Source organism: Anolis sagrei, chromosome 3, assembly GCF_037176765.1.
Source record: "Anolis sagrei isolate rAnoSag1 chromosome 3, rAnoSag1.mat, whole genome shotgun sequence".
In the NCBI taxonomy this organism is placed as follows: Eukaryota; Metazoa; Chordata; class Lepidosauria; order Squamata; family Dactyloidae; genus Anolis; species Anolis sagrei.
This window is the reverse complement of record NC_090023.1, coordinates 59,202,988-59,218,013: the sequence shown is the minus strand read 5'-3', so window position 1 is coordinate 59,218,013 and position 15,026 is coordinate 59,202,988. Positions and strand designations below refer to the sequence as shown.

At 36.6% G+C, this 15,026-nt stretch overlaps 1 protein-coding gene across 3 annotated transcripts in view; it reads right to left on the bottom strand.

Moving 5' to 3' along the window:
- ROBO1 (roundabout guidance receptor 1) overlaps positions 1–15,026 on the bottom strand; it is a 777,293-nt gene that overhangs the window by 23,700 nt on the left and 738,567 nt on the right. For all 3 annotated transcript variants that reach the window (XM_067466684.1, XM_060770536.2, XM_067466686.1), the window contains 5 exons: positions 12,144–12,298; positions 10,859–11,194; positions 6,204–6,308; positions 1,077–1,221; positions 622–876 (listed from right to left, as the gene is read on the bottom strand). In XM_067466684.1, the coding sequence (XP_067322785.1) occupies positions 622–876; positions 1,077–1,221; positions 6,204–6,308; positions 10,859–11,194; positions 12,144–12,298 (996 nt within the window). The remainder of the gene's footprint in view (positions 1–621; positions 877–1,076; positions 1,222–6,203; positions 6,309–10,858; positions 11,195–12,143; positions 12,299–15,026) is intronic.

The window sequence follows — 15,026 nt, the reverse complement described above, 5'->3', positions numbered from 1 at the left end:
CTAGTAGATTGGTGGACTCACCTGGGTGACTCACAATAGATGTGTCGGAATTTCTCAAATCCAATTTTATAATTGGGTTAGAGAAATCCTAAATGATACTTCTGAAATTAATAAAGATTGGGACAACAAGCTTTGGATGATGATGATGGTTGTTGTTGTTGTTGTTATTATTATTATTGAGGGACTGATTCAATTCTGGGGCCCAGAACAAATCCATTCATTCTGATTGAATGTCTTCTGCAACTAGATCTGGCTGATGAACCTCAGTGTTCCATTAGAAATACATATATGAACCTGAAGTCTCCCTATTCAATTTAGATGATAACATACTTGGGGAACATACTGGAATGCGGCATCATTTCAGATATTTAAACATTGCTATCATGTCCCCAATCAGCCTTCTTTTCTTCAAGGTAAGCATACCCAGCTCCCTAAGCCGCTCTTCATAGGGCTTGGCTTCCAAACTATTGGAAGGCCAATGGAGACCATAGGAAAATAAAAACATTTTAATTGCCACTCTAAATTTTCTTTGAGATGTAACTTTAGAAGAATTACATCAAGGATATGAGTTAGCATCGTACAATTAAAAAAATTATGATTGAAAATATTTTTGTAACACACCTCCGATCTTGTGGGTGCTGCAAGTGCCCTATTTCCTCTTGGCAATCTTGTAACATCGGCTGGAGTTCTTCTTGAGGGGAAGGAGTGAGTGTGGCAGTTGACTGATGGCTGTAGGACACTGCAGCTGGAGATGAAGCTGCTCCTCGAACTGGTGGAGTGGGACCTCTTTCATCATCATCTTCTTCTTCTTCCAGTTCATCCTGTTGTAGGTATATCCTAGCTGGTGGTACTGGGCATGGGATCTCCTGGTCATAGCTAAGAATGCATTGAGTAATATAAATATAGAACATATGCTTGAATTAAGATATTCATGTTACTTATTTTTAGTTCCTATCAGTTACTTTAAAGACTGAAATCTAACATATGCCATTATGAATCCTTTCTTTCACTCGATTAGGTGAATGTATGTCATTACATCAACAAAAATTTATTCATGAATTATTCTTTCCTCTTACCTTTCATTTACAGATAGGCTGTATTCTTCACTATTACTATGTGGGGGAGGATGCACAGGGGGTGGTGGAAGTAGGTCGGCCCAGTTCATACCAGCTTGTTTTGAGGCTTTAGGGGTTCTAGCCCCCTTTTTATGTCCTTGGCTCCCTATGAAGAAATATTAATATCATTATGTAGTAGTCACTGGAATAAATTGTTCATCAGTCCTTTAATATCATCTTCTGAAAAATTTATCCAAGGGTTCATTAGATAATTATTTGTGCTTACATTATTCAGAATATTCAATATTTTAAATAATGCTTGTTACTAATGTTGGTTTCTACTGGACTCAGTAAGCATTTAAACATTTAATGACTACAGACAAACACATTATATTTATATTAATAACTGTGTTTTCAGTCTAATACATTTTTTGCTTTAATATAATGCATATTTTTCTGTAATATATTTTAACACACACACAAAATGCTAATAAACTGAATTATAAATGACTGAAGCACATTAGAGCTATAAATGAACTTTATAAGCAATATAATTAACACAATCTTTCCACAGCGATTAATTGCATTATAGATTATCATCTAAAACAAATGAGCTGTAGATAGTGCCTCCGAAATATTTTCCTGTTATTTAATTACAAAAATGTAACACACAATATCATAAAGATACAATCTATTAGTGTTCCACTGTTAAGTCAGTGACAATATATAATTTATACTTGTCCACTGAAATGTTTTAGGCACAATCAGATTACTAAACACATTCCAAATGGCAGGTGCAGTTGAAAATAATTGCTGAAAGAATTAAAATAATCCACAGCAAAAGTAGTAGAAAGAAGTATGACATAAATGTTTTCAACCACTCATCATGGAAAATTATGGCTTACAGTAGAGTGATATAAGCAGTAGCCATGTGAAAAGACCAATTATTCAGGTGCTGATACACTTGGAGTGGAAATCTGACATGAGACTTAATCAAAATTGGCACTTGAGAGATACTCTGCTAATTTGTACACTTCTAGGCATGCTTGTACTTACTGGCATGCTAAATTTCAATTATAGCTTTTTAAATGCTTGATTTTTTGATATATTTTATGTAGTCATATGTATTTATTTTAATCCTTTTTACTCAGTTCTTTAGTCAGAGCTGTCTGCACAGATAAATAGAAAAACTGTATTAGTTCTAGACTATGAAGGTAGGTGCAATTTAGCACACACTTCATATTCGAAATCTTAAAGTATACCTTTGTCTTTTCATACAAATATGAACACAGGTAAAGAAGTGATGAAATTTTCTTGCAGACAGAGACAATGAGGGTTACACAAAGAGCCGATGAACTATATAGCTGAACAGTACAGAGTGGCCTGCTACAGCTATTCTAAGCACTGAATGGAACTCCAATCATTTTCTCATGTATTTCACAAATAGGTTGGCATTTGTAGTGACATATGCAGGTGTTATATCTAACTTACATTTGTATGTATCCTTTTCTTGGTAATTGTGGAGGTGAGAATATCCTATCAATTTTGCAGAATGACAAAACCTGCTCCCCAAATTCACCTTTTACTTGGCGCAGCTCCTTCCCTCATAATTTACTGGCTGATGCAGAGCTGCAAGAGCAATGAAGGAATGCATCCTTCTAGGTTCCTATAGCTAAACAAACAGTAATTATGTTCTTCTTGGCAACCTCTGAAGGATTCCTAAGAATAACTGGCTTTTGGGGAGGAAGTGGGAGCAGAAATAGGAACAAGGTGAATTTTGGGAAGGGCTGGCTGAGGAAATGTGTAGTTCCATTGGGCAGAAATTTTATGTAATGTCTCCCTAATTCAGGATCTTAGCCATCATCGATCACTGCATCTCTCAAACATAAGGGAGTTGAATTCGTTTTGTTCAACATGAAATATAATTATTATTTTTGTTGAAGCAGATCTATTTTTAATAGGGATAGATGAAACAATTTCAGGTACATTTTAAAAGGAAAGAACAGATGCCTCATGACAAGTCAGTATGATATATTACAAATTCTTTCCCGGGCTTGTGCTGCCAAAGAATAGAAAATGTTTTGCCTTACAATAACTCTAGTAAATAAAATAGCAAACATTTTAATTTATTTTTCTAAACATGCCAGTTTCCAACTCTTTCATACTGCTGTTGTTACATCAATTCCATTATTATGAAAAAATAGACCGTTGATTGTAAACGATGTTTGTAGAAACTACATACTGATGGAAGAAAAAAAAGATTATGATGAAGTGATAGTGGAACTGACATTTGTTTTGTCCTAAATTCCATATAATATATTTAATAGATAAATGTAAGAGACCAAACTCAAGGAACATCTGCTCATTGTTTATCAAAATTATTAAACTATAAACAAAATGCAACATTTCCTATTTAGTTGTGAAAAGCTGTGTCAAAATTCAAGGGTAAAGCCAGGCTGAGGGATAGGAGAGTGTCTGAGAAAATTTTTTTTCCCTCTCCCTTACTTGTTTGTGCTCATTTGCTCACAAATACCAGCAGTTGCTGCTTCATTGTTCTTTTTAAAGATTTATTTCTTGGCTGTGACACTAACAGATCATGTGAGCAACACAATGACTGCTGAGTAGACAATGCATTTTATCTATAGCAAATGAAACCCTCATTAATCTAACACTGAATAATTATTCTGTGATCCCTTGACTTTCAGCGACTCAGTGACTTGTATTGGTGGGTTGAATTGGCAACACAGTTCTCTAAATACACCTATGGATGCTGGATAACATTTCTGCACATTCACTATTTATTAGAATAAGAATGGAATAAAATTGGCATGTATAATAAAATAAGAGGGTCATCGAGGCAGGGGGGAAACATACCTGGGGCAGGGGGGAAACAACCAATCCCACCGCTGCCACCAATATAATAGAAATCAGAGGATTATCGAGGCAGGGCGGACACCAAGATCACACCTCTGCCCTTAGATATAGCGTGGAACAAAAGGCTGACCCTAAGTGACCGAAGCACTTGGTAGAAATAGCTGCCACCACCTCAGAATTGCCGGCCTGAGGGACCAAAAGGGTGTGATTGTATTTTAAATAAAAGGGTGTTTGAGCTCTTAAACTTCTATGGCTGACTGGAGTTTAGAACTGTATTGAGAGAATGATTTCTGAGGGGAACGAATGGATTGAGGCGAACAACAGTTGAGAGTAAACTAATAAAGAGTTTATTTTAACTTTAGCTTAACAACAACTCGATGAAATGAGTGGTACAAAATCTTGATGCAGTTGCAGTAACTTGATTGCCTGAACACAAACAGTTCTCCTGACAGAATAACTTTTATAACTGAGAATCCCTTTAAACCACTGTTCTACTATTAGACACAGTATTCTCTGGGATACAGACCCAAGAAAAATGGCAATAAGGTATCTGTGAAACCTTTACAAGGCTCACTAAAGCACAGCCCTCCTTTACTAGTTCTCTCTAACTCAGTAAAGCTCTGGCTTCCTGCTTTCCCCTTATTCCAAAACCTTAGAGATCTCCCTAAAAGTTCTCTCACTTCTGTCAGTTCCCTGCTCTCAAAAATCCAACTCTCTCTCTGTGTCTCCCAGACTCTTCTCCCCCTCCTGTCAGATAAGACAGCTCCCTTTTTCTCCTTCCAGCTGACTCCACCCCTGATTGTTGCAGTCAGCCTGACTCCTCCTCCTTCTCTCTCAACACCCAGGAGGCCAGCTACTGCCAAGCAGGCTTCGGCCTAGCCAGCTAAAAAGGTAGTTTTATTACAGCATGTTTCCATGAACATTTAAAAACATATTCTATCTCTGCTAACACTGATTTCGATGGGTTTGTGTTTTCCACCCATACTCTATGGAAAGGGAATTCAATGTAGTTAAACACTCATATTTGAAAACTGCTTATGGAGTTCCATTTTCATAGTTGCATAAGTAGTTTACATGTGTTCTTGTGTACAGTTCAGAGACAGTATTGGTGCCAATGGGATGACACCACTGAATACTGGACAGTGTTAGATGTAATCTGAAAGTTCATCTTGTTGAAAGAAATGCAGAATGGATAGTAGTAGAGGAATGATGCTGTAGATTTGAGTGCAAACTACACTTCAGCAGTGTAAAGGTGGCATATAAATCATAGAATCAGAGAGTTGGAAAAGACCACATGGGCCGTCTAGTTCAATCCCCTGCCATGCAGGAAAAGCACAATAAAAGTACCCCTGACAGATGGCTTTTATTCAAAAGCCTCCAAGAAAGGAGCCTCCACTACATTCAGAGGCAGGGAGTTCGACTGCTGAACAGCCCTTACAGTCAGAAAGTTCTTCCAAATGTTCAATTGGAATCTTCTTTCCTGTAATTTGAACCTATCGCTCTTAATTCTAATTCCCAGGGCAACAGAAAAAAGCCTGCTCCCTCTTCTTATGGCATCTTTTCACATATTTATATATGGCTAACATGTCTCCTCTCATCCTTCTCTTCTGTAGGCTGAACATGCCCAGCTCTTTAAGCTACTCCTCATAGGGTTTGTTCTCTAGATACTTGATCATTTTAGCTGCCCTTCTTTGGACACATGCCAGCTTTTTATCTACCTTAAATTATGGTGTGAATTCCCAGAGAACCACTCGAAGAAACACAGTTACAGATAAGCAACCTGTCTTATGTCTCCTCTCAACCTTTTCTTCTGCAGGCTAAACATACCCAGTTCTTTATATCACTCCTCATAGGGCATGGTATCCGGACCTTTGATCGTTTTAGTTACCCTCCTAATGAAATAAATCATTAAATACAGTGTGCATTGCAATCTGCTTCTCACACTGATCTCACCACCTGGTACAGGGACCATCTTGTTATACAAGGTTTTCATTATCAGTACAGAACAAAACAAGGAACATTGCCTTAGTTGCTTTGGCAAAAAGCTTGAACATGCTCTGTTCCTATTGTTTAAAAAGTGCACTTGTCTTTCTGCTAATTCAATCACCCCTTTCTCTCATGGGAAATGAAGAACATTTGTGAAATTCTGATTATTCTTGGTTTAGCTGTATTTTAAATGTTAGAGAAACCTGCTAACAGTTCATAACAGCTTCAAGGATCAATTAATGCCTTATAATTTACTAAATTGTGCTCCGGATCCTAGTTCATACTCACCAGACGTACTACTCCCTCGATCTGAACTGTTGTAAGACCCTCCTGTATTTTGATCATAATTTTGATTGTATGGGATGGTTGGGGCGTTATCATTTGCTCGGTAATCTGTAGGTTTAATAAAGACAAGTTTATATTTCCTTCAGTTTGGTGGTTTCCAGAATACAAACTAATATTCTGCAGGAAAAAAAATCCTTTGCTGTCCTGCTCTAATCTGAAGAATCAGATGTGTTTCCAGGAAATTTTACTGAGATGACCATGGACAAAGCACTTGGTTTTCTTATTAAATGCGTTGAGACTGTTGTGAGCAATGTTTTCCACATGGAGTTGAACATTCTTTAGGTATAAAAATAGGACTAAATAATAAAACAATAATAAAAAATGATATCTATGTATCTTTCTGTTAGAATTGTAACCCAATAACCATGATACGTACATGCTTGAAGCTTGACATGTATTTACAATATACTAGGGCTGTTTATCTGGAAGGTATTTGGATTTAATACAACAGATTAACTAATTGTAATTACTGTAATTACAATTAGTAAAAAAATGCATACTCTAGAATTACGTATTAAGATATTATTTCTATTCACAATCCCTACAAATTCAATAGTGTAGTGAATATGTAGAGATAGTAAAGACTCCCCAGTTCTGATTTACTGGTTGCTAAACATTGTAAGCAACAGGGATTTGCTCTCCTGTTCATCAGGATGAAGCAACCTACATCTACCATTCACCTGTGAGTGATCTCTGGTCAAAGGAGGAATTGGAAGAAGGGATTTTCTTTTGCTTAGAGCAGTGGTTCCCAACCTTTGGTCCCCCAGATGTTTTGGTCTTCAACTCCCAGAAATCCCAGCCAGTTTACCAGCTAGGAATTGTAGGAGCTGAAGTCCAAAACACCTGGAGGACCCAAGGCTGGGAACCACTGGGTTAGAGCAGGAGGATTGCTTGTTGGGAGAAGTGATTAGTTTGCTGTGTCCTGATCAATAGGAGAACAGATCTCTGCAACTAACAGTGGCTAATGCCCAGTAATACAGAATTGAGGCAACGGAGAAAGTCAGAACAGGAGCAACTAAGTAAATTATCTAGAAACTCAGCCAATGTGCCCATGTGTTTGAAATCTGCAGAACTATTTCTTAGGAAACAGAGCTTCCTAAACACCATATAGGTTTTTCAATCACTACAGGAATCTGAAGGACAGATTTCTAGGATACCTCCCACTACTTTATGGAAAGTTAGATATGCTTAAAGATCCCAGTAACTACGGATCACTTGGACAATGTAGACATAATTGCTGAGATACTACATTGGGCAGGTGAGGCATAACATTCAGTTACATGTTTCCATGTTCTTTCCTACATCACACTGACCACTGTCAAACCCTGTGAGAGATGCTGCTACTCACTAGTAGTCTACTGGAATCCTACTACAGCAATCAAGCCGCTACATTAAAATGGCTCTCTACTATTCTATGATTCTATAAATAAAACTAATTATAATATTACTACAGTGAAAAGCTATCCATAGTCTAGAATGCAGAAGTGCTCCACATCTACTTGTAAATGCTCATATAGATTCTTATTCTTCTCCATATTCCCTAAAAAAGCATCAATAGTTAACAAATACACGAGGCCTTCAAAGGATCTCCACCTACAATGAATTCTGTTATATGAAACATGCTCCCTCATTAGTTGCAAAGCACTGCTAATTAAAATAACATTATGTGGAAAACACACCTTATTTTCAAAGGGATAAAGTATATAATTGTTAATTGCTTCTGTGTATGATGGCTCTAGGAATAAGAGGTTTGCAGGACACCTTGCTATTAACAACCCTGCTCAGATCTTTAAAAACTCAGCCATGACTTCCTTGCTTGACTCTATCCACCTGTACTAAGGTCTTCCTTTTATCCTACTATCATCTTTTCTAATGAGTCTTGTCATCTTAAAATATGCCCAAGATAACAATACAGGGGTTTTTTTTGTTGTTTTTTTACTGAAGTAATATCTGTAATGTCTAAGAATGTTACCAGGTCCTGACTTTCCTTTCATGAAACAAATAAAAGGAAGCCATAAACAATCACGGGACATGAAATAGAAATGAGGGAATGCAGAGAACTCATAAAATGGTTATTTCTTGTTATAAAGCTTAGAAATGAACTGTCAGAAATATAGCTTTGGCTTAGAAAACAAAAATAACTGAATATGAGAATACTGCTGTATGTAATGTATTGTCGAAGGCTTTCACGGCCAGAATTACTGGGTAATGTTGTAGGTTTTTTGGGCTCTATGACCATGTTCTAGAAGCATTCTCTCCTGACGTTTCACCTGAATCTATGGCAGGCATCCTCAGAGGTTGTGAGGTCGGATGTGTGTATTTGTGTGTCTACACACAGATTACCTAATAAACACCTGCTATTGACACCTGTTCTTAATGATAGCAGAAAGCACATGGAAAAAGAGGTCAACAGGATCTTGTACCAAAATATTTTATTTAACATTTACCTGGTTCTTTTGTATTACATTAGATTGTATGCATATACCAAATATACTTGTGTATAAGTCAACCTCACGTATAAGTCAGGGTTAGGTTTTGGGTTCAAAATTATGGATTTTGATATGATCTGTGGGTAGGTTGAGGGTCATTTCAAGGAGAGGGGAAAGCACCAATGCTACCTCAGGGGTGCAGTTACCCCTGACCCCTGTTGCCACTATTTCCATACCCAGACATTCAAAAGGTCCAGAGGTGACACCATGGCAGAGAATAGAGGGGGTGAATTATTCTTTTTAGGCTCTCCCAGGACAAACTAAACTCTTGTCTTTTGTCATTCTACCCAGAGAAGGAGATGATTTCTTTTTTGATAAGTGTTAGGATGCAATACTCATATTGATCCATGAATAAGTTGATCCAGGTTTTTAGGTTGATTCCCCCCGCTAAAATTTCTAGACTTATACATATAGGGTACACAAGATAAAGAATAGATCACTTCTCAACAAAATGTATATGGAATTGGATCCAGAAAAGAAGTTAATAAAGTAAAAAGGATTTCCTATTAATACCTGGCACTAGTTTACACACTTGAAGTGACTGGACTGACCTTGAGGGAGCTGGGGGTGGTAACAGCTGACAGGGAGCTCTGGCGTGGGCTGGTCCATGAGGTCACGAAGAGTCGGAGACGACTGAACGAATGAACAACAACACAGTTTACACAAGTGAGGAGGGAAACAGAGATTTCAGATCCAATGACTCTGAGCACTTTAACTGCCACAGCTCAGAGCAGGGGAATTATGGGGGTTCGTGAGGCACCAGACTATTTGACTGAAGAAGCTAAAGGCCTGGTAAAACTAAAACTCACATGATTCCATAGCATTGAGCTTTGGTAGTAAAAGTGCTGACCAACTGCATTAAGTATACACTGTAGATGCACCCTCTGTTTATCTTTTTCTTTCATTTGTCCCATTGGTGTAACTACATATGCCTGTAACTATAGCACTCCGCTTGTAATTTATTCAATTTTATTTAAGAGAAGTTTCTTTTTACTGATTTAACATTCTAAATTCTGAAGCAGAAAGTCTCCATAAAACATACACTGCAAATTCAAGGCTAAAATACCATATAACTAAAACTATTAAACTATTATTTATTTATTTCATGCATTTCTACCCCGCCCTTCTCCCCCCTAAGGGGGACTCAGTGCGGCCTCACACAAGCATCATACGATGCAATCCTTTGGTAATGGAACACATCCTTTGCATTTCCAATATTACCAGGTGATCATGAAAGCTACAAGCATAGATTTAGGAAGTTCAGTGATAGAACAGAACCAGATTCCAGAAATTTTGCTCTGCAAATCAGGTTATTAAAGTAAGTTAATTGGTAAGTCTCATAATTTTTTTTTTGAAATCTCACATATTACATTATAAAATGTGTCTTTAAGAACAGAAATTATATTCTGGTGTTCCAAGTTAACATGGCCATCTTTTTTTTTTAAAAAAAATGGATGGATTCAGGAGAACAATTTTATCTCAGGACTGAAAGGAGGATCAGGAATGCAAAAACAGTGCTAAAAATCTGTCTGTTTCCATCTTTAGCATTGCCCATGATACAAGTTTTCATATGCAATTTTGTAATCATTTGTAGTAAAATGTAGGTTTAATTAGCTTTCATTCACCGTTAGAATAGAGTGACCTATTTTTAAATGTGAGTGAAATGCCTCTGCCTTGCATCTGCTTTATGAATTAAAGATATGGTCTTAGTATCACACAATCACCTCATTGTTATTATTAAATTTAAATTAAGCTGAAAACCATGTGAAAATATATTCTATTTTATTCTTTTTAAAGATACGGCTGCTTATTTGGTTAAAATAAATTCAATCTTTGAACATTATTGTAGTGCTAATTAACTCTTTGACACTATTAATTAGGAATTTCTAAATCTACAAAGGACCTAGACTGCACCACAGTGTTTGGTTCAATCTTGAAAAATTCTGCATTCCACTAGCTAATTATCAGATTTAGAAATAGTCCAAAATCAGTGCAGACAGATTAAAACATAAGTAGTTATTTTTGCTTCTATAAGATGAGAATCTAAACGTAAATACTTAATGAATCTCCAGTGCATAAAGATAAAAGAAAATACTAAATGTGATTTACCTTTGTTTAGCTTGTTTTGCTCCATAATATTGTACTGAACTGGTGCACCCTCTTGTTTTTGCTGTGCAGCCGGCTTCCAATGTTTTTCATTTGAATCGCCACTGCTGCTGTTGACATTATTGCTGATGTTTGACTGGATGAGCTGAGTAGTGGCATAAGGCGTAGGCTGTCCCGGTTGGTTGACAAATCTTCCATCTTTTAGATTTGGGCTATTGAAAGTTTTCATCTCATTGATTTTGTTGCTTAAGTCCACATCACCATACACTGTTGATTCAGGCAGCATAAGATTTGTTTGCTTGTTTTCCAACTGATTGTTGTAATTTGCTATGCAATCCGCTATTCAAAGCAGAAAGACGAAAAGGGGAGACTGTTTTTAGTTATAACACACAGTTTATGTTTCACATGTTTATTTTTTATGTATGCATCATGTTATGATTTATCTTTCAGAAGCAGAAGTAAACTTGTTACAATGTGACTGCAGCAAACTGTAGTTTCACTAAATTCTGCGCTCTGCTTAAGTTATACCTCAATATACATTTTACATGGAGATCAAAATATAGGGACCAGATAATGCTACTTTTATATTAATAGAGGCTAGTGGCTCATATGTCAATGTTGTAGTGAATTTGCTCCAACTGGAGACCATAATCTTCAAAGCAGCTTTCCCAGGTGGTGGAACAATATTGGGGATAAAGCTGAGCCCTCCTTGGATAGTTACTTTTAAATTCTTTTTGGAAGAACTTCCAGCGGGAACAATATAGGCATGAGGCTCAGATATGCAAAGAGTTGGTGGCACATTGGGGGAAAACTGCTGGTCTCCCACATGATATAACTGTAAGAACTACCCATATTTATCAATGGGATTGCAATTTATAAAACACAAGGAATGAAGCAAGTAGTTATTGGGGGGAAAACTGCTGGTCTCCCACATGATATAACTGTAAGAACTATCCAATATTATCAATGGGATTGCAATTTATAAAACACAAGGAATGAAGCAAGTAGTTATTTTGTTGAGTATCTCTACAAAAGGTAAAGAAATCAACTTGGAGAACTGCTGTAAATTTAAATATATTTCTTAGAGGGATGAAAAATAGAATACCCTAAAATCAACAAAATCCTTTATTAAATCCCTCACCACCACAATTAGGAAGGAACCAGAAACTCTCACTCTTAAAGTATCAGCCGTGAGTCAAGGAGCATAATAATAAAGAAAAATACAGACAGTTGTCTGCCTGAACAGGATAGGGTGTAAATAAGATTTTAAAGCAATGAACATAATTACCTGGCCGACTATATGTAGTGAGGTTACTATCACTGTTTCCATTGCCTGAGGTGCAGCAATTGATGGAGCAGTCATTATGATTATTCCCAGTATTGGGCCATGTATCTGCAAGCCATGGCTGAGCAGCAGGTTCGTTGATGTTTAAAAGACCTGGCCTTCAAAAGACAGAGTTAATAATGTTCATTTAATTAGTTGTATTTTAAGAAAAGAACTAGATACTTAAAAGTACACAGTGATGTATTGGAAATTTACCTTATCTCCACAGTGATCCTGTGATCATAACAGCTATTGTATTAATATAATTGCTACCAAGAATGCTTAAAGTTGTGTCCATGTGCCCCTCTTTCTCTAATAGTTTACTGGGCAAGCCCCATTTTGAATTTTTGCTGAGATTTTTTAATTGATTCTGCCATGAATTTGTAACTAACCCTTTATGGATATTCATAATATCCTACCATTGATTACACGTGAAGAAGCTTGTCTATTTTCTGAGGTATTTTAAAGAGATTTGTTGAGATGTATATCACTTGTTTGCTATTTTTCTTTTCTCTTATTTATTACAACTTTGACATTGGGGATTTTAAAAAAATATTATGAGACAGGAAGGTGATCAATATATTTTATAAATTAACATATATTTGTGACAAAAAATAAAATAATTAAAACTAACCCTTAATTTGGCTTATTTGTACCTACTGCACTGTGCTTTTTAAAGTATTTTGAGATCCCTTCCTGCAAAGAACATTAAAAAATCTTGCCAGCAATTGCTTCCTGTAAGTCCTATATTTCTAGCTACATGCACTTCTAGTTACATGCACATTATCACCAACTATACACTGCAGAGGACAGCAGCTATTTATAATGTATTTCTGTGTGGGAAAAGAAACTCTATAGCATGGCATTTGAGAAAGCAAGCCTTCTCTTGTGGTTACCTACAAGAGATATGCCATGTCTGATTTTCCTCCTTGAAGATCTGGAATTCATCCGTAAGAAATGCAAACTAGAGGATAAGGTCAAAGAATAGGAAAGGCACCTTTCTAAATTCATCAGATCAGGGAAGAGAAGGTTTTTATGGACACAGTTTAGAAAGCTCCACTGGAATAGTAAATTACATGAACACCTGATAAATCACAACATACAAGAAGAAGAATGGGATATTTCTGAAGCATTTTATGCCAATTTCTCCAAAACGTAATTATAAATCACTTTCCATGGACTGTTTTTAAGTCTTAACTTCTAACTCATTTAGCTATCAGAAAATCAGGGTTAAGTAACAAAAAAATATGGAGAGGGGGATCTAAATTCTCCAGGAATGAAAGAACTCCATCTACTTCAGTAAAAGGAAAAACATAATAGGAAAACATAATAGAACTCAATTAACAAAATATTCAATTTGACCTATTTTGTTGATGCTTACACCCAAAACTGTAGCTTTAAGATCTATATTTAATATAAGACAATGTTTACTTAAAATTGTTATAAGACATTCTGGTGTATGGTTAGTGGCACTTTTACTACTATCTTTGTTGCCACAACATCCTTGTGAGACTCATCTATGACTACGTCCTACACAAATTTGCTAATTAAAATCTTATTTGGGTCAGAACAAATACATATCCAATGTTGAACTGTACTAGGGGGTTATCAACCACACATAAGCATGAACACTTCTCAGCATGGAGATTTATTTGCTGTTCTCCATCCTGCATTTAGCAATAGCCATAGTAACATGAAAATAAGTTCAGGTAGGTGTTTGTCAGGTCAGGTGTTCTGTAACATCACTCTTACAGATTGAGTGATTCAGGCTGCATCTACACTGTAAAATTAATGCTGATTAATGCCACTTTTATTGCCATGGTTTAATGCTATAGAAATGTGGGATTTTTAGTTTAGTGAGGCTGCACCTTTATTTGACAAAGAACACTCAATGTATAACTCCCATAATCCCATAGCACTGAGTCAGCGCAGTTAAAGTGGTCTCAAACTACATTAATTCTACAGTGTAGATGCACCCTCGGACATTTACCTTTAGTTACTCCAACAATCTACAAATGTCTCTCAGGAAACTAGCCTGGATATCCAGGTGTGTTGTTGGTTCTTTTGTCTCAGAAACCTACATAATGTAAAGTGGCTTTTCCCTATCTTAAAAGTACATCAAATATCTAAAAGAAGAAAGCTAAATACATTTTACATGGAGGCTAATTGTGGCTTCCATCTTTGACAAAGAACTTGGAGTCTTAGGAAGAAGCTCCTGCCTCCTAGGATTTCTCTTTCTAACATGATCAAACAGCCCGAAAAACTTACAGCTGCCCAGTGATTCTGACCTTGAAAGCCTTTGAAAACACATTTCTTTCTAAAACATTGCCAAAATCACTGGCTAAGTCTTATTAGGTTCCTTCAAGCCGGAAGCACTGGAGCTTGATACTCTAGGCCAGTGGGTTCTCAATGTGTGGTTCCCAAGATGTTTTGGCCTTCAGCTACCAGAAATCCTTGCCAATTTACCAACTCTTAGGATTTCTGGGAGTTGAAGGCCAAAACATCTGGGGACCCACAGGTTGAGAACCACTGCTCCAGGTTTTCCTGAAATCACTCTTTATTCCAGGATCCAGAATTTAATAAGAGAATTCTATTATCTTATTGTCTCTTTTAAATTCCTGGTTCTGGCTGTAAGCATTTAGTTAATGCATCTTCTTCTGAGCTTTCTACCAAGATGTATTTTTGGCTTATTCTCTCTCTGCACTTATTTAACCAGAATTTGAATGCTTCCCTCAGTAACTCTTCAGAAGAGATAACTGCTATAGATGACAAATTTACTTTTTCAAGGAGCATTTCCAGATTCCGAACTTATTCCCTATTTGAGGCATGGGTTTGTACTTCAGGAAA